The 22,720-nt window shown below is 40.4% G+C and overlaps 2 protein-coding genes across 2 annotated transcripts; both read left to right on the forward strand.

Annotated features, from left to right (window-relative positions):
* The first annotated feature begins 438 nt into the window (after positions 1-438).
* Positions 439-15,309, forward strand: shprh (SNF2 histone linker PHD RING helicase). Its single transcript, XM_084914044.1, has 30 exons — positions 439-581; positions 3,417-4,007; positions 4,228-4,357; positions 4,450-4,668; positions 4,800-4,878; positions 5,301-5,451; positions 5,576-5,678; positions 5,762-6,021; positions 6,115-6,768; positions 7,248-7,499; positions 7,586-7,664; positions 7,928-8,091; positions 8,249-8,505; positions 8,722-8,843; positions 9,108-9,196; positions 9,342-9,434; positions 9,548-9,655; positions 10,050-10,192; positions 10,301-10,474; positions 10,646-10,708; positions 10,791-11,016; positions 11,204-11,341; positions 11,670-11,771; positions 11,871-11,942; positions 12,299-12,487; positions 12,602-12,694; positions 12,787-12,873; positions 13,580-13,758; positions 14,174-14,254; positions 14,361-15,309. Exons 2-30 carry the CDS (start codon positions 3,426-3,428, stop codon positions 14,455-14,457), a joined length of 4,986 nt encoding a protein of 1,661 aa, XP_084770170.1. The 5' UTR covers positions 439-581; positions 3,417-3,425; the 3' UTR covers positions 14,458-15,309.
* A 102-nt stretch (positions 15,310-15,411) lies between these two features.
* LOC146365764 (pancreatic secretory granule membrane major glycoprotein GP2) lies at positions 15,412-21,397 on the forward strand. The gene is made up of 9 exons (XM_084914048.1): positions 15,412-15,917; positions 16,449-16,537; positions 16,641-16,745; positions 18,649-18,809; positions 18,903-19,038; positions 19,529-19,623; positions 20,136-20,304; positions 20,522-20,636; positions 20,744-21,397. The coding sequence occupies exons 1-9, from the start codon at positions 15,830-15,832 to the stop codon at positions 20,917-20,919; spliced, it is 1,134 nt and encodes a 377-aa protein (XP_084770174.1). The 5' UTR covers positions 15,412-15,829; the 3' UTR covers positions 20,920-21,397.
* The last annotated feature ends 1,323 nt before the right edge of the window (positions 21,398-22,720 follow it).

Consider the following 22,720-nt stretch of genomic DNA (forward strand, 5'->3'; position numbering starts at 1 on the left):
CATGATAATTATTTTTAAACACACTGCTAATGCAATATAACCATAGCTGGAAAAAAAAACATGCAATAGAGCCTATCAGTCATGGACTGGCCTTCCCAAGACCCTGGACATCAACATTATTGAAGTAGTGGTAGTAGAAGAGATGACAAGAAAACTGAAAAGAAGAAAGAGTTCAGGCTGAGTTGAAGAATAAAGGTGGTCATATACAAATATTGACATTTAAACTCATTAGACTCGAACAAACTCAGTTTTTGTCTGTTTTTCTCTGATATTGGCAATATATATATAACCATGAAAAAATGTAAAGAAATGCAAAAAGAAAGACAAAAAAACAATCATTTGGAGCAAATCATTTAATCTGTTGTAAGTTTTGAGTCATACAAATTTGTGTTAGATAAACTTAATCTGACAGGTTCTCCTGCTTTGACGTCACTTCCTGCATTTAAAAATGGCGGACGTCAACATTGATGTCCGTAGATGAACTGTACTGCGGTTCAGCCGGATTGTGTGGAGCTGCTTCAACATGAATCGATTTCTCGTCGTGCTGTAATAACAGGAGCAGTTTGAGGCAGACCCGACAAGTAAATATGCTTTTTTTCTTTTACCTTTTTAATTTTCTTGTTTGCAGTCAGGGGATGAAATGTGGCGCGCTGTGCGAAAGTGCTCTCATTGTGTAACACTGTTTATACCACAGACTGTTGTGTGCTGATGGTTTCACTGCTGACTGAATTTTCAGAGGATAAACTCTCCCCGCAGGGAAGGAGCTAATTTTAAAACTGCTATTTGTAAGCCGCCGTGTAGAAGATGTATAAGTTAGCCAGCTAGCAGTGCATGTAGCCTGAGCCATAAGAGGTAAACACAGATACAATGTAGGTGAAGTGACAGGCTCCAGCTGTGGATGCAAACTTAAACTCTGACAGTTTGTCTTGTGGGATATGTCTCATTCGCTTTGATAGTTTAATAGCACAGTAAGTACCTCACATGCTGCTTCCATTGATGTGCTATCTTCCGATATAAGCCTTGTTGACCTGTTGGTAAATAAGAAGTCTGTTGTATCCCATAAGAGGCCTTTACTGTGAAGCAGGGTTTCATCTTAACCAGGAAACTTCAGGGTCAACCCTCAGTTTTCTGTACTACAAAGGCAGATCACTTCTACCTGGGATCAACATCAACATAGTAGCTTATGGTGCCAACCTAAATAAGTGGACACGTTAAGGTCATTTTCCGGATTAGAAATCAACATTCATGGTATCACCACCTATTGTTCTCTGGAGAACGGCCTCACCATTATTGGAACAGCCCTTGAATTCAATTTGTCCATCCACTTTCTTCAACTTATCAAGTTCTGGAGATTATCCCAGTTGTCATGAAATAGAATAGAATTAGAATTAGAATAGAATTCAACTTTATTGTCATTGCAAATGTCACAAGTACAAGGCAATGAAAAGCAGTTTGCATCCATCCAGAAAGTGCTTTAGCAATAATATAGATATATTACAGAATATGGAACTATTATAGGTATGTTACAATGTACACGGTATGAAGGTATGTTATGAATATACTATAACTATAAGTGTGTACAGACTATAGTGAGTTTACAAGCTATGTACAGGCTATGAAAAGGATATAAATATGGTTAAAAATATGAAACTATACAGATTGTAGATATACAATTGTGAGTATTAATAAACAATTGTAGAACTATAATTATTGTATTGTACAGAATGATTGTCTATACTATTCATATGGTGAGAAGCAGGGTATAACAGATTGCCATATTATTTTAGGGTTAACACAGAGACAGACTCACATTCACCAAGTAACGTAAGGAAGATCTTTGGACAATGGGGGGGAAGCCAGAGTAAATACAAACTCCACACAGAATCCAGACTGGATTTGAACCCAGAACGTTCTTGCTGTGAGGTGATGTCACTCACCACCACACCATCATGCCACCCTACATCAGGGGACTAAACGTCAATTTAATGAAATACTTACTTATGATCAATATTGATTCCTGGCTCAGTCAGAGACACACATACATTTGGGTTTTGTCAGGAAGGGCAATCAGCATAAAAGCTGCCAAAAGTGGCATTATGCTGTCATGAATAGGGAAGCAGCTAAAGGTAGCTTTGTTACTTAATTCTAATCCATCAGATTCTCCTGTGTCTTAATGTCAGAGTATTTTGGGTATGCTGAAGTTGCACAGGACCCAAGTTCTCCCCAAACAAAATAGTGTGGCTGAATAAGAGATCAGCCTTGAACATCACAGGTGCTGCCACCCTCATAATAACTGCTCACAAGGGATATCCACAATCTGTCGTTGAAGTGGTCTTATTATAATTAACTGTTGCAATTATGGGTGCTTGTCTTAAACAAAAAAAATGTAAAAAAAATGAAGAAAGCTTATGTACAAGTAATCCCAAGGATGCAAGAGGTTAAACTTTTTAAAACTCCAGTTTCTAGTGGGGTTTTTCCTACTTTTGACTCTGTATGATGCCTCTTGCCCTATGGTAGCTGGGAGAGGCTCCAGCCCCTCGCGACCCTGACAAGGATAAGTGGAAGAGGATGGCTGGATGGACTCTGTATGATGTCAACATATTACTTCTAAAAGGATCATCTTAGACACAAAGCTCTAGCTGTGAGAACAGAAGCATTCATGCATGTACAAACATACTACAGTATTAATATAAAAGTCTTTGTAGAAACATTATTTTTGCTGTGGATCTACCAGAAGTTGATTAATGCTGTGCACACTCAGGAGCTGGACAGTTTCCGAAAAAGTCATCTGATAAAGTCAGCTAAAAAAGGTTGTACCAGGGCACAGTAATAAATAAATATGGATTTAGTTGAAATGTGAATTATGCATGAGTACTAGTAGAGTATATTAAGTCCTGCATAAGTGCATGTAAAAATGTAATGATTTAAGGAGGGATATAGGCTAAAAGGCAACATAGGTAAACAAAATGTTTGGTTAGTGGAAAATTGGATTTTACTTAATTTTGTTTGTGTAGAAGAAAAGCATATTCCAGCTGCTCCCTTATTCACCAGGTGTTGCCATACTCTGTAGCTCTGCATATTTAATTTGACAGATTTTTTTGAACCGGATGCCCCAAAGGGATTTGTGTTTCCTCTGGAGACCGAACCATAGATCTTTCACTTATTAGGTGAATGAGTAAACCACTTTACTGTGGAGCCATGGTCTGTATGACGGAAAGTTTTTATGATTAAGTTATTGTTTATTATTAGGCAATAATCAACATTGTTCAGGGAAACTCAGGAAGGATATTTCTCTCTGCCTACCAAATATAAATATAAGTATTTGGCATATGCTACTGATGTAGTTATGAATAAATAAATGACGTTGTGTTTATGTTTTTTTGGTGAGCGTTTCATAATATTTGCCCTCTTTGCAGAGCTTCACCATGAGTAGCCGAAGAAAGAGGGCCCCTCCTGTGAGGGTGGATGAAGAAGCTAAGAAGAGGTTGAACTGGAACATGTTGGAGGACCGCAAGAATGAGGAAGTCCAGGAAGATGAAGAGATACCGACTTGTTCCATTCTTTCAGCGGACCCAGCTCCTAGTAGCACCCTCCTCTCCCCTCCAGAGGGCGCCACAGAGGCTGCCTGCACCCCTGTCCTGTTTACAGAAGAACTTCCCAACACGTCGTCCGACATCACCGCTGCTTCTACCTCCCTGGCGCTCACTGTGTTTCCACTTTTGAAGCTCAGCCACATCTGGAAAGCACTCATTGGGGAGTTCAGTGTCAGGCCAGCCTGGCTCCCATCTGACTGCGATCAGAGAGCTTTCACGTTTCACAGGATGGGTGAGCAACTCTGCATCAGTTACAGCAGCTGTGATGAGAGCTCAGGGGTGCAGTGCAGTCCTGATGAAGACACTTGTACGGCAGAATGCAGCCTCCGTAGGATCCCATTGGAGGACCTCGACTGGCTACAGAAGAGGAGGGTGGTGCAGCTCTGTCACCAGACAAAAGACGACTCAGTCAAGGTATATGTAGGTACTTTTACTGGGACACAAAGATCCATGTTTAGGCTTGATTTTGTTAATAAATGGTCATGAAGTTACCCGGCTTTTAATACCATATATTTTTTAAATCAACTGTCTTTGGCTGGAGTAAAATTGTGCTCCTTTAGTCAAATCATCAAACAGTTCAAGTTTTGTTAAACATTATTTTATATTTAAGCTTTTCCCTGGCTCTGTCTGGCAGGTGGGGATTTGCTTGCTGGAAACTGGGCTCGGGAAGCCAGAATTCCTCAGTGAGGGAAATGCTCGGCTCAAAAAAGCAAACCAACTGATGCAGAAGTTAATGGAGTATTTCTACGATTTCATTATTCCCGGTAAGCAGACTCCAAGTTCTTTACACCATACTATAGCAGCACAGGGTTTCCAATTCACCTTGACTTGTTTTTGTTGCTTATTCTCCATAAAGAGGTCGTAGATAATGAGGAGGAAGAATGTGATACTGACCTGGAGAGGCAAAATGTCGAGGAGCTCTACGATTATGTCAGGCATATGCACCAGGAAGAAAGCCAGAAGGTGACCTATGACGTTCAGCATAAGGCTCTTATTCCTGTACTCAGGCCCTATCAGAGTCAAGCAGTCAACTGGATGCTGAGAAGAGAGAAATACAGGATCAACTCAAGTAAAGGTGCCTCTGTTCATTCCCCTACAGCTCATGCACCTTTAACTGGAATTTTAAGTTAGATCCCTTTGAATTTAAAAATTTTCAGTGGTTTGTCTCAAAAAGCATCATATTCAGTATTTACTGTTTCTTTGCAGAACAATCATTGCATTTCCTCTGGCGGGAGTTGATCGCTTTGTGCGGCAAAAAGCTCTTTTACAACCCTTTTATCGGCTGGTAAGAACATAGTTATTCTCATGTTAAAGGTTCCGATCATTTGGAAACATTTTCTGCCTTTTCAATATTATAAAGATGATGGGAATCTTATCTTTCTGCAAACAGTTTACACTTAAACTCAATATAATCCACAGGCCTCACTGTCAGCAGTTTTTATGGGGACTACTATTTAAGTTGAAATCACAAAAGTTGTGTCTGTTATTATTTTGTTTGTTAAGCACCATTAGCATAAAACTTGATGGGAGAATTGTTATCTTAAAGCCACAACAGTAAAACAGGCTGAAGGGACACCATCAGTGGGAAAAAAACGTGTGTAATTTGAATGAGTTGACCTTTTAACTTGCTGTTATCACATTAAGGTGACTCTCAGGTATGATATAGTTCTACAGCTACTAGAATTTAGTTTCTTGTTTTATTTTTAGCTTAATTCGAGAATTTCCACTGGCTGGCATTGAGTGGCCTGGTGGGATCCTGGCTGATGAGATGGGGCTTGGAAAGACGGTGGAAGTTCTGGCTCTAATCTTGTTTCATACCCGGCAGGACCTCGAACAAGAGGCCCTCACACTCCCTGTGGTTAGTAGACCTCTACTGTGATGAATGCCGCATTTTTTTTCTTCCCTAAACTTTGTAATCAAATCTTATGTATCATACAATGGTTTATGATTTATTTCTTTTTTTTAATCTCGTGGCTTTGCAGGGAAAATCTGTGAATTACTTTGTTCCTCCTCCTCCGCTAGAAAGAAAGAAAGTTATCAGCTGCAAGTCTGAAGCTCAGCCTAAAATTAAAATATCCTACCCAAGTATGTCACTCAAGTCTTTTTAGACAATCTGCATAAGTCACTGAAGTTTCACACCTTTTTGAATGATACTTATATTTCTCCAGCTGTGCGTGTCATGCTACTCACTGCTATAAAGGAGATGAGATCTGGCAAGGGAGCCTCAGTCAATGCCATCTTCACCTACATCCGAGCCACTTATGGCTATGACCTCCTCAAGAACCGCAACCACATCAGGAAGACGCTGACAAAGCTCATAGATGACGGCATGGTTGACCGGGTCAAAGGTCGGGGCTTGGCAGGGTCGTTCAAGCTGGGAAAGAAGTACAAAGAAACAAAGAAAACATTTGCAGGATCATCAAAGTCTGTAAGAATAAAGAACTTCTAATATGAATGTTTCATGCTACAAATATGACTTTATTGTGTTGCCTGAGTTTGGTCTGCATTTGTCTTTCTTAAGACTTCGAGAAGCACAGAGAGCACACCCAGGAAAATGTTTCAGAGACGAGCAAAAGAAAAGGCAGAGGCAGCTCTACAAAACTCTCTCTCAGATGATCAGAGAGATCCGAGCACCCCTACATCTGACTGCCCTGTCTCAGAGGAAGCAGAAACAAAGACAGAGTGGTATGAAAGTCTGAATGAGAAAGCAGATCAGCCAGATGACATGCTGGATTCTTCCACGGCACCGTTACAGGTTTCTCAGGATAAAAGTGACTCAGATACACGAGACATGTGCAGAATAGCTGATCTCCCCAAAGAAAGAGGAGAAGCTTCACAGCTCGATGATGACAAGGAGACGGAAACCCCCACCAGAGCGTCTGTCGTCCCGTTTAACACCCCTGACTACAGATTCGAGTGCATCTGTGGTGAACTCGGCATCATTGACTACAAGGCCCGCGTCCAGTGTATGAACTGTCAGCTGTGGCAGCACGCAGACTGTGTGAACTATAAAGAAGAGAGCCTTGAAACTACACCTTTCTACTGCCCTCACTGCCTGGTAGCCATGAAACCCGTGTCCACAGGAGCCACCCTCATAATTTCCCCGAGCTCCATCTGCCACCAGTGGGTCGAGGAGATCAACAAGCATATCAGGTCCTCCTCCTTACGAGTGCTGGTGAGAGAGTAGATTCATACATCAGTCTCTTGGTAGTATCTCATATATAATATGCTCAAAGTCTAAAATAAAAATAAAATGAATCTTAAATGTGCTTCCTGAGTAAAACCAAAAGGTGGTTTTGATTATTTGCAGTTGTTGTTTGGCTCAGTTTAGGCACAAAACTGATTGGTTAAATGTAAGTAACAAAACGGTTTTGTTAAGATTAAGAAAGACCAGGGTTTGGTTTAAAATACACCCTCTACCTTCCAACTTTCAGGTACTCTGAAAATGATGCACTCACTTAAATCATTGCATGTTACACTACTGTACCATCACAACAGTGCGAGTCGTCAGTTGCAATGATGATGCAGGAGCAGGAACAACACAACATTGTGCAAACACTACACATCTTTTATAATTTGTTAAAGCACGCACCCTTCTCTCTCTCATCTGTGTTTAGGCATGCCTAATTATTTTGCCTTTCACATTCCTCTTAGGTTTATCAGGGTGTGAAGAAACATGGATTCATTCAGCCTCACATGCTCGCCGAGCAGGACGTGGTCATTACCACCTACGACGTGCTGCGCTCTGAGCTCAACTACGTTGACATTCCCCACAGTAACAGCAAAGACGGCCGCCGCTTCCGCAACCAGAAGCGTTACATGGCTATACCCAGTCCTCTGGTAGCTGTGGAGTGGTGGCGAATCTGTCTGGATGAGGCTCAGATGGTTGAATGCCCCACTGCGAAGGTGAGATCATTCAATTCTTGTTGCATCTCACTTTGTTTTGTTATTTAAACGTAGTTTATGTGACCACCTGACGTTGATCCCATCAGGCTGCGGAGATGGCTCTACGTCTTGCGTCTGTTAACCGCTGGTGTGTCAGCGGCACTCCAGTCCAGAGAGGCTTAGAAGGTAATGTGAAGAAGCTGTTACCACAGAAGAAAAAAGAAATACTATGACTATGAATGCAAATGGAATTTTTTATGTAGCATATAAAAATATAAAGATAAAAATAAGTGTAGGTTTTCACTGCCTTCACCTGCCAAAATATAATAAAGAAAAGTGTTTTTGAATCTATGCACAGATGTAATTAATCTGTCAAGGTTGTGATTTCAGTCTTTGGTCTCTTCAGCAGTAAAAAAAATAATAATTAAAACTTTTTTTTTTTGCTGTAGATCTGTATGGCCTTGTGCTTTTTCTGGGAGTTGACCCATACTGGGTGAAGCACTGGTGGCACCAGCTTCTTTATCGTCCCTACCGACGTGGAAATACAGAACCTCTGTACCATGTGATCGCTCAGATATTATGGCGATCGGCTAAAAAAGACGTCATTGATCAGGTAGGATTTTAAAAGTATTTTATTTTATCTTATTTATCTTATTTTATAAGAACTATTTTGTTTGGCCCATTTTTTTTTTCATATGAAACACATCCTTAAAGCTTTCTCTTTTGAATGTTTGTACTCATCTTAGATGGTCCTGTTAATCTTTCTCCAGATTCAGATCCCGCCTCAGACAGAGGAAGTGCACTGGTTGCACTTCTCGCCCGTCGAGGGTCACTTCTACCACCGTCAGCACGAGGTCTGCTCCCAAGACGCTTTGGTTAACCTCAGGAAGATCTCAGACTGGAGCCTGAAACTCGGCAGCCTCGACCGCCGTACCGTCAATACCATCCTGTGCCCGCTGCTCAGGCTGCGCCAAGCCTGCTGCCATCCACAGGCTGTCAGGGGGGAGTTCCTGCCTCTGCAGAAAAGGTATTATGTTCTCAAGATGCTTATGCATGAGATGAGGTCTTATTAAAGGCAGCTGCAGCAGTTAATTAACAGTCCAGCTGGACTAGATCACAACATTAGGATGATTGAAGCCCCCCAGCAACCTTTTTGTTGCTGGGGGTGTTTATTTAAAGCTCACCCATTCTGTGTAATCTGCACTGGAGGATTTGTTAAGCAGGTTTGCCTGCCTCTCTGTAGCACCATGACAATGGAGGAGCTCCTGAAGTCCCTGCAGAAGAAATGTCGAGTGGAGTGTGAAGAAGCTCACAGACAATTGGTGTGCGCACTCAATGGTTTGGCTGGAATCCACATCATCAGAGGTATAGATCCCCACTTCTATACATCTGCTCCCTTTGCTCTTAGTTTCCCATGGGAATTAGTTTAAACAAAACAGAGGCCATGATCCCATCTTTGTGTCTCCCGACACTTTTTGCACTGGGATGTTTTGTTAAGGCTGGTCTCAGTAAAGCGATATGTTTATTGTTACTGCACTGAGGTGATTTGTGTAGCCAACTTTGTTTGCTTGACATGTTGTGGACATTTTAAGTGGCACTAAGGATGACTATTTCCTTTGCCACCTGCAGGTGAGTTTGTAGAGGCAGCAGAGATGTATAGAGAAGTGCTCCGTTCATCAGAAGAGCACAAAGGCAGACTGAAGACTGATTCGTTACAGGTATGTGGCCTCATACATTTCATCTCTACAAAGACTGAGGGAACACATGACTTAAAAACCAGAAGCTAAAATCTTTATGTTTCTGGCTCTTAGAATGTATTGACATAATTAATTTTCTATTACTCTTGCCATTGTGGTAAAACAGAGGCTTCATGCTACCCATAACTTGATGGAGCTGCTAAGCGCAAAGCATCGTGGGATTCCTCCTACCCTCAGAGATGACAGACTAGATGAAGAGGTGATTCACAAATATATATTATACTGTCAGAATGTATCTATTTTTCTTCTTTTTAAATCAAATCTGTGTTTTAAGAATTACTACTGCAGTTTTTTCATTCTCCCTGTCTGTAGGCCGAGCAGCTGCGACAGCACTACATGACCAAATACGACTCTGAGGTCGCGGATGCTCGGCAGGCTTTGCAGCCGGTGCTGCAGAACATAAAAGAGTTGAAGCGAAAAGTGAGAACTTCTTTACACTCGGGGAAATTACATATTTTATGAAAAGATTACATATATAAAGAGAGACATAAGTGATGTTTAGGAGTGCAAAACCAATATCTTAAGATCATAAAATTTCTGCATTGATTGCCTTTTTATATACATCCTCTGCAGCTCCTAAAATGAACTTACTTGAAATGTATTTAAAATGACATTTATTTTGATCTGTTAATGAACTCCAACAAATTAGCACAGCAAAAAAGAAAACTGCATAGCAGGAAATTGGAGCTTACTGATCAAATTATTTTAATAAAAAGAAAATGTAGCTAATGGCACTATAATTGTCATTCTACTCGTTACTTACACAAACAGTTAAAGTAGTTGAATATCACTATGATTATCTATCTTTCTCAAGGTCAAGCTGAACTCTCCCTGGTGGCTGGATGTTATTCAGAGGGCAGTTCGCTGCTCCACTGATGACGACCTGGTGTCCCGCATCAAGAATGAGCTGACGTCCAGCTACAAACAACAAGCCCACAAGCTCTCCATGGCAGACAAGTAAGCACTTTTTTATCAAGTAGTTCCGAGTAGTTGCATGGTGGTTGCAAGCAGTTACCTTGAACTTATCAAAAGACCAGGATGCCTCAAGTGTCTGGTGTCCTGCAGATTCCGTGATGCCTATGGTCTGCAGTTTCTGCTCACCACACAAATGCAGGACCTGATGAAATCTCAAAAGACCGTGCAAGATGCAGTGAAAAGTCTTGAGGGTCCGGCCTCGAAAGAAGTTATAGAGGAGGCCACAGTTTGTCATCTCAGGCCAATGCGACTGCCACTCAACAAGTATGTCGTCAGCATTTTGCAGCTTCGTACAAGCACTGTTAGAAACCTTAAAATGTTCAGTTTATAAAGTTATGTGGAGGTTATATGACAGCTTTTCCTTGTGTTACATAACACTTCTTTGTAAATACTCTGAAACTTATTTTACCTAATATCTGTCTTGTCATTTTCTAGCTGTGTTTTTTGCAAAGCAGATGAACTTTTCATAGATTACGAGTCCAAGCTGTTTTCTCACACGTAAGTAGAGCAGTATTTTTAGATCCATCATTAATCAGATTACATAACCAAGCGGTGATTAATCAGTAAAATTCCTCCACAGCGTCAAAGGTCAGACAGCCATCTTTGAAGAAATGATCGAGGATGAAGAGGGGCTGGTCGACGACCGTCTCCCTACCACTAGCCGAGGTCTGTGGGCAGCCAGTGAGACAGAACGCACTTTGAAGGCCATCTTGTCTTTTGCCAAACTTAAACGCATGGACCCAGACCTGGTGGAGGAAGGAAACACTTTTATGGAACTGTTTGAGAATTGGAAGAAGGAGTACAAGGTTTGTAGGCACACTTACAACATTACAAGGACAAACGACAACAAGAGCATCTTTTATTTTTTAAAAAGCTGCATTTTTCCAGTAGGGCTCCAATAGGCATTTGGTATTATTATATGTATTATGAGGAGTCAGTTTAACAAAAATTCTTTTTTTAAGTCTTTGTTTTGGTGTTGGTGTTTGTCCTCAGGTGCTGCACGAGTACTGGATGGTGCTGCGTAATCATGTGTCAGCCATCGATGAGCTGGGTATGGCCAGCGAGAGGCTACGTGTGCGTCTGCCTGATGAACCAAAGCCCAAACTGCCGCACATCATAGAGCCCCACGAGGCGAGTTAAAGACAGTGACACTCATTTAGCGTAGCTGCACGCTTATGTCAGTCTGGTAAAAGATAATTTATACAAGTTGTGACAACATGACTGACTTGTTATTAGGACTGTTAAAGGATTGGCTCTTTGCAGAGTTACTTTGCTTCATAGACTAACTGTCTGCAGAGATTTAAGGGGGGGGGGTTTTCTTCACTGTCCCCGAGTTTTCTCATAAGTTATTGTTGGATCAGTGGGTTTCTACATATAATATAGATCTTTATATTTGCAATTTAAAGTGTCCTGATATTTTTCATTAGCTGATCCCTCCTCTCGATTGTTTTGCTCCCAGGTGGAGCAGAACAGAGTCAAACTTCTGAACGACCAAGCTGTGGCAAAATCTCAGCTCCAAAAGAAGCTCGGCCAGTTTTTGTATCTCACAAATCTGGAAAAGGTAATTTTATAGGTGATAGTAATTACACAATTCCTAATGTTACCCCAGCTAAATGTATTATGTGAGCTTACTCTGAACAACATACATTTCTTGATCCAGTCGCAGGACAAGTCTACTGGAGGTCTGAACCCAGAGCCGTGTCCCATTTGTGCTCGGCCCCTGGGACAGGAGGTGAGAGTCACTACTTCTTATACATCTTGGTTGGTGGGAACATCTCAGTAGATCATCAGTTTGTGAAATATTCATACCAGCCCGTCTAGCATTTTTGAACAAACCACTTACAATCTGCTTTCTTCTCCATTCTGATGCTCAGTTTGAACCTCAGCAGGTCATCTTGACCGTGTCTACTTGCCTAAATGGAATAGGTTGCTGTCACATGATTGCCTAATTAGATATTTGTATTAATAAGCAGCTCAACTGGTGTACCTAATGAAGTGGTTAGCGAGTGTTTGTAATTAATGTAAACAGTTATCCATACTCTGCTAGTCATACTTTAGAATCATATCTTGCTCTTCTCTCTTTTCCAGTGGGCCGTGCTGACGTGTGGACACTGCTTCTGTAACGAGTGTATTGCTATCATTGTGGAACAGTACAGCGTGGGCTCAAGGCGGCGTGCCATCAAGTGTGCCATTTGTAGGCAGACTACATCCCACACAGAAATCTCTTACGTGTTCACCACCCAATCATCCAGTCAGGACCAAGACATACCAGTCAAGGTCAGCCAGCGACCCCATTTTCATGTAATGCAGGCAGAGATGGCCGGATACCTGTAAAGAAAAAAATAAATGTATAACACAGCCATGACAACGTTCCTCTTCCTGTGTTGTCAGGGAAGTCACTCTACCAAAGTGGAGGCAGTTGTGAGAACTCTGAAGAAGATTCAAGTGACCAACCCCGGGGCCAAATGTCTCGTCTTCTCCACGGTAACAGTAAACTATCCGCACTCTTCAAGACTTACTTTGGCGATATCGAGTTTGGATCTGACCTGTTTTGTTGCCTTTTCTCTTGTGCACAGTGGCAGAGTGTCCTGGACATCATCGCCAAGGCCTTGTTTGACAATAACATGGAGTTTTCTCAAATCAACGGGATTCACAAATTTCAGGTTTGAATTTGACACATAATGAACGCCACAATTTTTAATACACACCCCTGCTTTTTAACTTTTGTATTGTTTTATTTTTTGTTGAAATACCACAGACTGTATGATAGATTTAAACATTTGCAGTAAACCCCCTGTCTAAGGACTGTCTAAATACCTACCTACTAGGTTTTCCTTGGTGTGTATTCTCCACCACCAGCAGCTAAAACAGCTGTTCGGCTTGCTGCTACACCTTGTTCTTCATTTGAGGTTGTTTTTGTTTTGTTTTTTTGTTTTTACCTGAGATCACTCCCTTGAGAGCACATCAACCCTAAACTCAATATTTCTTCCTTTACCCCGGGCCGCATGTTTTTTTTTTGTGTGTGTGAGCTATACTGCCAACAAACCAACAGGTTGATCAACTGGAGATGAATTCCTGTTTATGCAGAGACTTAATAACAATTAAGGTTTTTCTGTAGTAAAACACAATATAAAGACTATAATGAATAAATTCATTGTCTATGTTTTTGTGTAATACAAAGGAGAAACTGGATAAAATCGGCACGTTAAATAATTGTTTGAATTTGAAAATACACAGTATTTAAATTGCAGTATAAATTTTCAGATGATCCTCATTTTTTTCTTAAAATAAATCAATTACCGAAGCATCTCTTGATACAGATATGACTGTAATTTGTTCATTATTGCACTGTTCATTGTGGTTTTCCAGGAGAATCTAAGTTCCTTCAAGTACGAAGAGAAGATCAACATTCTTCTTCTACCTCTCCACACGGGCTCCAATGGGCTGAATATCATCGAAGCAACACACGTGCTGCTGGTTGAACCAATCCTCAACCCTGCTCATGAGCTCCAGGCAATAGGCAGAGTGCACCGGATTGGCCAAACCAAGTAAGGAGCAGGCAGTAAAGTGTGTCAGTAAACCTCTGAAGTTTCAGCATAACTTTGTTGGTCCTTTAGAGCTTCGTGTAGATGTGTTGCTGCATCTACATGAAGCTTCTGCATTTTTCTCATCTTGTGAGAATTGACTTCAAAGCTGCAGTTTTTTTTTTTTCTTAGATTCATGTTTAATACGAGTGCAACCTCCAGTTATTTAATAAAACTATCAGAATGCACAAATGCATGTAAATTAAATCCAGCTAAGATTACTTTTTTTTCATTTAGGAGCAGTTAAAGTCTGACAAAGGAATGACAATGTGGAGAATTTGTTAATCCTTTTATCAAAATAATATTTATATTAAATAATCCACCCTCTACTGAACAAAAAACTAAACAAATGCTCATTTTTCTTTCCTCTCTCCACCAGGCCAACATTTGTTCACAGATTCCTCATCAAATCTACAATTGAAGAGAGAATGCAAGCAATGCTGAAGACGGCAGAAAAAAGGTGCGTGTCAGTTCTTAATGATGCTATTTTTGTATTTAAATACAAGTTTAAGAGGTCAGGGGATACGCTGTTGTCAAAGTACCAATAAAAGTCTTTTTGATTCAAGTCACACCAGCACAGCCATGAAGCACTCGGAGGCTGCGGTACTGACAGTCGCTGACTTGGCTGATCTGTTCACTGAAGACACTGAACCTCTGGAGTGAATCTCAGCACTGGGCTCCTCACAGAGGGATACCAAGTAAAGCAAACAGGAGAAAAAGGGAGTTCACGATTTACACAGCGGTGACAAATTTTGCACATTCCACTTTTTTTATATAAGCATCCTGATGTTATGAAATGAATTTCCAAAAACTATTTTAAGAAATCTCTGATGGATGATGACTACAAATTTCTTACTTGTTGAATTTTAACTCAGTTTAGAGCTGATGCATTTGCATCACTTGTCATAGTTGTATCTTACTGGTCCAACTTGTTCAGCTGTGTTTGTTTATCGCATTTAGTCAGGTGTGTTCATTTATGTGCAACTTCACTGTATCTCCAGATGGACTGAACCACTTTGAGGCATTCTCACAACATTCAGGAAATAAAAGTCTGTGAGTGACGGGTCGTCCGCCTGTTATTGCCAGATTTCTTTGTGCCGTCCTTTTACTGTGTGGTTAAAAAAAATGAAGCAGGAAGGACGGCATTGATTTGTGCTCACCTCTGACATAAACTCACTTTTACTCTTTTACAACTGAAGTGAAAGACTGTCGTGGGATTTCTTCGGCCGGGCAATCGACCTTAAGTTATTTCACTGTTGAAACAAAGCCACACAGTTTGGTCTAACAATGGCGCCCATCTTATTTACAAGACAAAAAGAAGCACAATGTGCAGATTGTTGGAAACTAATCTTGTAAATCAAACTTGTAAAAATTGTGTGAAGATGTTTTGTGCTTTACAGCAACAGTCTCATTCTTTTCTATTCCTCAAAATCGTCTGGTAAAGCTTAAGAATCATGTGGATTAACTAAATGTTATTTGTCTTAAACTGATTAAAATAATCATTCCTCTCTTGCATTTTATGGTCTCTTCTGCCACACACATGCACTCACTGGTACTTGGCATTGTTTGCGAATTGCCCTTGACTTGTAATGCGTTTCTTTTCACCTGACTGACTGCGATTCCCGTACTTGTAAAGATTTTAAAATGTCCAGACAACAAAGAGGGACAGCCTCGTGCTGGTGTTCCTTTTTACATGGTTACCAGACTTCTTGTTAGTCTGTGTAGTAAGAAACAGTCATAAGATGTTTACTAAGAGAACGTCGCCACAGTAGGCGGTGACATGCGTGTTACCTTGGACTCCCCCGGTTCCCCCTATTCATGCGTGGAATCTCATTGTTGTTGGGGGCATCATTCAAGCTGGTGTTTTTAGGGCTTGAGGGAGGGCCACAGTTCATTAGTTTTCAAGAGGGGTACAGAGGGGTACTACATTTTCTGGTGTCAGACTGTGGTGAATAGCTCCCAGAAGATTCACAGAGTGTCAGAGAAGGAGGCAAAAGGTAGTGGAGTGGCTGAGCTACCAGAAAGCAGAGGGAAGATGGCATCTGCCAGTTTGGTTTTTGTCTGGCTACTGCTCACCATGAGGATGGTCACCTCGGCAGTCTATCTGGAGCCTGAGGAGGAGGGTGAGCACACGTTTCACAGCTCACAAATCTGGGGATGAACAAAAAACAAACTGATTATTGATTGGCATGTTTTGTTTTGTTTTACTGGCTGCAATAATTGTAAAAAGGTTCTAACACAAGAGAGGAGGATTTAGTCCAAGTCCAGTGAAAGCTGGAGTATAACTGGTGCCTCCCTTGGCAAAAGCTGTATGCCTTGACGTTAAATGCAGTGACGGGTTTCAACCACATTCAGGTCTTGACACTCTGAAAATGATTGAGGCTAATTTTTAAGAAAAATATATAGAAAATGACCTGTATATACATACATAATGCTCAAAAGTACTGAGTCATAGTATAACTTTCAACAAAAGAGGAAAATAATCATTCTAAAGCTAATATTTTGGATATTGTTGGTTTGGTTGATTTACGTATTGGTGGCTAGACTGTTGGTCCACTACATGTGCTGACTGGTTAAATAGTAATATACCTGTTTAGAGGTGCTGAGTGTAAAATGTGACTGATAAAATAACTGTTTGTTTTTTTTACTGTTAGAACTTAATGAAACTGTCATTTGCACCAACGACCATATGGAGCTTGTTATTCCAAGCGCTTTTTTCCTCAACAAAGTTCCTCCTGTTTACGTAAGTCATCACTGGCCAGTCATTAATAATGCCAAAAGCACCGTGTCATTTTGAGTAATTATTACATATTTGTCTCTATTTGCTTTGTGTCTTCTCTTTTAAGGCTTGGGATTTGCATTTAAATGATCCGGAGTGTCGTGGTGATGTAGTCGGAGAGGACTATGTTTTCAGCATTAAGACAAATCTGTCAGATTGCGGCACTATAATGGTATGATCCATCTTTGGTTTGCCTTAAAAAAAGAGGAGATTGCTCCTTCAGGTGATCTTTTAAGAGTGAACTCAGATATTAAATTCAGGTAAATCTGATAAGAAGACAAGCTACTCTTTATTACCTCCATTAATGTTAAGAGATTCCTCTTCATAATGAATTAAAGTGTCTACAGGTGCTGCAGGAATATCTTCAGATCCATGATCCATGCAGCTTCTTTCTACTGTGATGTGAATGTGGACTATGAGGCTCTGTGTTCAGATTTTGTATGGAAATTAGCTCATAGCAAGTATAATAGATGGACAGAGAAAGGCACACACTCTGAACCCAGAGAGACGAGAAAGAAGAGAAAAGAAGGGGAGGAGTGGCATTTATTCAAGAAAGAGGGACAGAGCTGTTCTTTTTGCCTATAACAGGACAGGGCCTCATTTAAAGCATCAATGGGACTCTGAATGGCCTTGTATTTCTTATTTATCAGCATTCACGTGGGCAATGAGGCTCACGGTTATTTTAATCTAGCTGCTCTACACTGAAAGTCAGCCACTGCTTAACACATAAGTGTCCTTTAAATCCTTGGAATGCTTTAAAAGTTTTCTTGTAAACCACCTAAAAGGTTAACACGGCTTTCAGCAGTTCTCTCAGTACTCAATTTCTGCGATTTACAAGGTTTTTGCACAGAAGCTGAGGAAAGTATGTATGCTCTGAAGGAAAAAGGGCTGTTGCTAAAGGAGAAGAATGTCACAGCTGTCAATCATGCTTTCACCTTGACCGTAGCACTTTTTACACCCTGCCGTCAGAGACGCCACGTTTACAGTTTCCTCGCTGACATTTCAGTGATGGTTCTGGATGTATAAGACTCAGAGCCTTCGTGATAAGTGCACGTAGCAGTGGGGGGTTATGTAGTTTGCTGCGACATCTGTCAGTGGTCCTCTCATTGAGGCTGCCCCGGGGGAGCGATTGAGTGTTTACCAAGAAGTAGTAAAAAATGTTCAACTGTTAGAGGTAAAGACAGTTTGTCCTGCTTTGTAACCATGGTCACCACCCTGCATCTCAACAGGGACCTGCAGAAACTTCACACACCAGCTTTTCACCTGTTCCCATTTTATGGTTTATTTTAAAAGGATGGTGACAGCTGAATAAGAGTATTTAATCCCAGTGACTACTCAACCTAACTTTAACTTAATCTCTGTATTATTATAGGTTGTTTACATTACAGTATAAAGCACCTTGATCTAACTGTTATGTGATTTGGCACCATATGAATGAAACTGAATTAAATTAAAAAATTAATGTGGTGATGCTAGCAAATCCACTTTGCCAGTATTCATATGTACCACAGTAGCGTTTATGTATTGTTAAATGTTAAGTTGGACTGGTACTTATATAGCACCTTTCTACTCAGTTGAACACTTAAAGCACTTTCTAATACAAGTCTCTTTCACTCAATTACACAAACATCCACACAGTGTTTTTATCTATGCCTAAGTGCTTTCTAACATTCACACACACTTGCACCCTGATGAATATGGTGGCATGGTGGCAACTCAGGTTTCAGTATCTTTCCCAAGGATACTTTAACATGCAGACTAAAGGCCGCCCAACCTGCATTATGTTAGACTCGTGTGTGTGTGTATATGTGTTTTATGATGTCGCGATCCAGACATTAGTTAGACAAAGGCATCAAACTTAACTAAACTTCTAAACTTTCATAAAAGACATCCTCTTAAGATCTCCACTATTTAATCAGCCCATCACTTAATTTCTATTCCAGGTTTCTGCAGTTGTTCTTACCTAAAACAGCATTATTGATTTCTATTTCTATAAAAATCTAAAAAGTAACGGTAAAGTAAACAAACTACATTTCCCCTCACTGACCATCACACATGCTATGTTCTCTCCATAGGCCTCAGATGACACACACATCGTGTTCATAAACACCATACACAACAACTACTCGGATATTATCACAAGAAACTACATCAACATAACATTTGCGTGCCGCTACCCCATCAACTACATGGCCCAACAGCCCAATGGAGAAAACATGATCAGAGTGGACATCAGGTAAATGTTTTCTTCTTTTCTGACTTTTCTCCAACTGGAGAATGATTTGTTCTCAACGTTTGGCCTATTTTAATAAACCCATTGCCTCTGTAGACCTATCACTCTGAACACCGAGGATGGGAATTTCTCAGTGTCAATGCTGCTGTACAAAGACGAAGCCTTTGAGGACAGGTGGACCACTGTGCCATCGCTGACTCTGGAGGACAACATCTTTGTAAAAGTTTTCATGGTAAATCGCAGTGAAATGTCAGTTTATTATATTTTTCACCTCCAAATAGTAAAGATGTAGTTCTCACCTTAACAAGCTGTATCATATATTTGCAAATTGGAACGATGCACAAAAGCAATATGTTATATTTGCATTTGATTGGCAGGATAAGTATATCTGTTAATATCTAACAGGAATTATATATACTTGGCTCTGACTGTTAAGCATTCAAAGTGCTGTTAATATTCACAGCTATTTTTGAGTTAGTTTGGGTGTGCTCTTACACAAGGTTAAGCAATATGTTTTGTGGGTAGTTTTCCAACCAGTGCTGGAAATCTAACACTCCACCCATGACTAGACAGTCATTTGAGTCCTCTTTCGTGCTGTTATAATCTCTTGGTACACCTGTTGTTTACTTACTATGAGTCATCATTTTGTTGTGCGTTATGGAAAACTGTTTGTCCTGTTTAAGGAATTAATTGACCGTTGCCGAACTCTGTCTGTGTCACAGATACCTTCTCATCTGCAGCTGCGTATGGAGAGATGTTGGGCTACGCCGACCAGTGATCCATACAGCAATATTCAGTACACCTTCATCGCAGACAGGTCTGCCTCTGGACTGTTTAAACTGAATGCAGATGAAAATGCATGATTGCCATGTTTACACCACATACTTTGAAGGTGTGGAAGCTTGTTTATGGCGTTCTCCGTGGCTGTGTTGTTTCACCACATTAGCAAACAGTTCCACCTCCTCCTACGGGTGCACTGTTGAAATCTGAAATAAGAGAGTTTGTTGCATAGAGAGCTGTCCAGACAACAAATCTCACAGGCTGGTCATGTGACTCCTGGCTGAGAGGCCACATGCATTTCACTTCAACAGCTGTGCATGCCCTTGACAACCAGGCAGTATTTGGTACTGTTGGCAACAGCAGAGTTATGAAATGCACAAAGATTTCTCAGAGCTAAAGAGATGAAAGCACTCAAACACTTCTGTGTTGTATCACCTCAAGTTATGTTTGCATTTTTTATTAGCTGTTTCTCCTTTTGTTATATTTAAAGTACAGCATCGTGTTTCATTGCTATCAGCAGGCCTCTTAGACTTGTCTCCTTCCCTCTAGCTGCCCAGTGTTGACCAACGACCAGACTCTGAGCGTGCTGAAGAACGGTCAGGGCCCAGAGGCCACGTTCAGGATACAAATGTTTAAGTTTGTCGGCAGCTCTTACACCAACGTCTTCCTTCACTGCAACGTCCAGATCTGCCACAGTGGTCCCAGTCTGTGTCAGCCTGTGAGTGACCTCATGCTGCACCCATTCCTCAAACTGATAGTCAGAAGCCAGTTCAGACAAGTAGCCTGCTATATGTCACCAATATAGACCCATCAGCCTAGGAGTGGTTTTCAGCCATATGAGCTGCCATCATTTTAAATATACAGTGCTTATGACTGAGGGTTATAGCAATGTTGGTTTTTAAATTTCACATTTCACTCGTGTATTTGCCAAACAGAACTGTTCCGGTGAAGATGGATTACTGAGAACACGGAGAGAAATACCACTGTCCCATACAGTGTCTTACGGACCCATAAGACGACTATTAAACCACAGTGAAAATCCCAGTCTAGGTATGTTTTTTAATTCAGTCTTTGCAGTTAATATAGTTTAACTTCATAGTTTAAAGATTCCAGACACTGTAAGCAGTTCATAAGCATGCAGACCCACCTGTGTGTAGATGCAGGAGGAGTCCCAGCTGTGGAGACCTTTGTCCTCGGAGGACTGCTGCTTGTCTTGCTGCTGGTAACAGGAGTCTTTGGGAGGTTGTGGCTTCGCTCCAGACATTTCTACCCAGCACGGGAAGCACAGCTTACCCTGTCCAACATTCATCACATCTCAGAAGTGGCCTCATGAATTGTATGGACTTTATAGAATTAGTAAATGGACACAGGAAAACATACATACACGTGTTTTTATAATAATGTTATACGTTTTGTGTATTATGCTCGTTAGAAAAAAAATTTGTTTGATTTGTAAAAAGCTGTGGGTAATAAACATTTCTCTTAAACACATTCCTGATATTGAGATACTTGTGCTTTATGTCATTATTTTTATTTTGTGCTACTTAATTCAACTACTGTATACCATTTGTATTTTCACTGAAGTTAATTTTTTCTTGCATGTGTGGCTTTTACTCAAAAAGAAACTATAGTGCCTTTTCAATTGAATATGATCCAGAGCAACAAAACAAAAAACATGCCCGAACGTTTAATGTTTTACTTTTTAATGTTATATGACACACAAATATGCTACTCAGTTTTGGGTCACATGGTTTTAGTTTTAACACGTGACCCAAATAGCAGATGTAAATAAAACAATGTTCTTAAATTAATCATGTTTAATCATGTTTCATGTTTAATGAAAATGGATGTGAATTTGCTGTTAATGCTTCCTGGATATGACAGGAACAGTAATCTAACTTATTTATGATAGGATAAGTTATAATTTTACCCCAGTCTTTTTATCTTTATGTATAAAAATGCAATCAGTCTTTCTGAGTTTTTTAAGCATCCTCTGATTTTTACTTGTATGCCTACATACAGTACCATGCAAAAGTCTAGAGCCGCCACTCATTTCTTTATGTTTTTGCTGTGAAAATGGGAAATAGATTAAACTAATTATGAATCATGCACAAACATACATAGAAATGCAGCATATAAGTATTCTGTATGCAGTTTACCACTCCTGCCCTCCTCCCACACATACTGATTTTGATTCACCACACTATCAGACTTGTTGCCACTGATTTTCAGTCCAGTTGTTGTGAAAGTTTGCATACCTCAGCCTTTTATTCCAGTTTACCTCCATAAGAATGGTTTCTTCACAGCCACCCTTCCACTAGGACCATGTCTAATGATGCTTTGGTGAATAGTAGAGTTAGATGCATCTCTCAGGTCCTGTGTCAGGTCTTTAATAAGCGTTTTCCTCTTTCTTAAAGCCATAACTTTCCGATTCTGTGCCAATTCTGTGCCAGCTGCAGACAGATTTTATACCTGACACCATTTGTCCAGTTTCCTTAAGTTTTTTTAAGGACACACCACACACCATGCTGTCTAGATAGATATGAGCTATGATATGAGCTACGTTTTCAGTTAATGGCTCTTTGGGAATCACCTTGTTGGTTCAACAGTAGTATTTTATGCCCATTATATCATGTTGTCTTTGAATTTCTGTAGATTCAAAAAAGAAATTGGAACAAATTATGTGTTTTTGCCACAGGCTTCTAGTAATGAAGTGTGTCAGAACAATGGTTCACTCCTTGAGTTAAGTGCCTTGTCATGCTGGTATGATTCATAGGTCAGTGTTAAGTAGCTTAACAAAAATAAAAACATTCCTCTGAAAATTAGTGAAAGGGCAACAAATGTCCAAAGAAATACTTTGAAAGACCTTTAGAAAGCCAGAAGAACTATTGCTGGAGACCACTTAAAAAATTACAGGAAACTGTCTCCTTGGAAGGAAAATATTAATTAAGGGTAGCTAATTAATATTATATCAGGAGTCTATTCCCATTAAATTTCCCAGACTGCATCATAGGCACCCTAATAGTGATTATAGATGTAAAACTGCCCTCGGGGGTTTTCCCACTCCGTTTATTTCAGTGCTCTCCGGTCTGCCTCCATAAACCTAAATATGACCGGGACACCGGCCGGTTTAC

The sequence above is a fragment of the Perissodus microlepis genome, chromosome 19 (assembly GCF_051167445.1).
Source record: "Perissodus microlepis isolate ML-2025 ecotype Zambia chromosome 19, ASM5116744v1, whole genome shotgun sequence".
In the NCBI taxonomy this organism is placed as follows: domain Eukaryota; kingdom Metazoa; phylum Chordata; class Actinopteri; order Cichliformes; family Cichlidae; genus Perissodus; species Perissodus microlepis.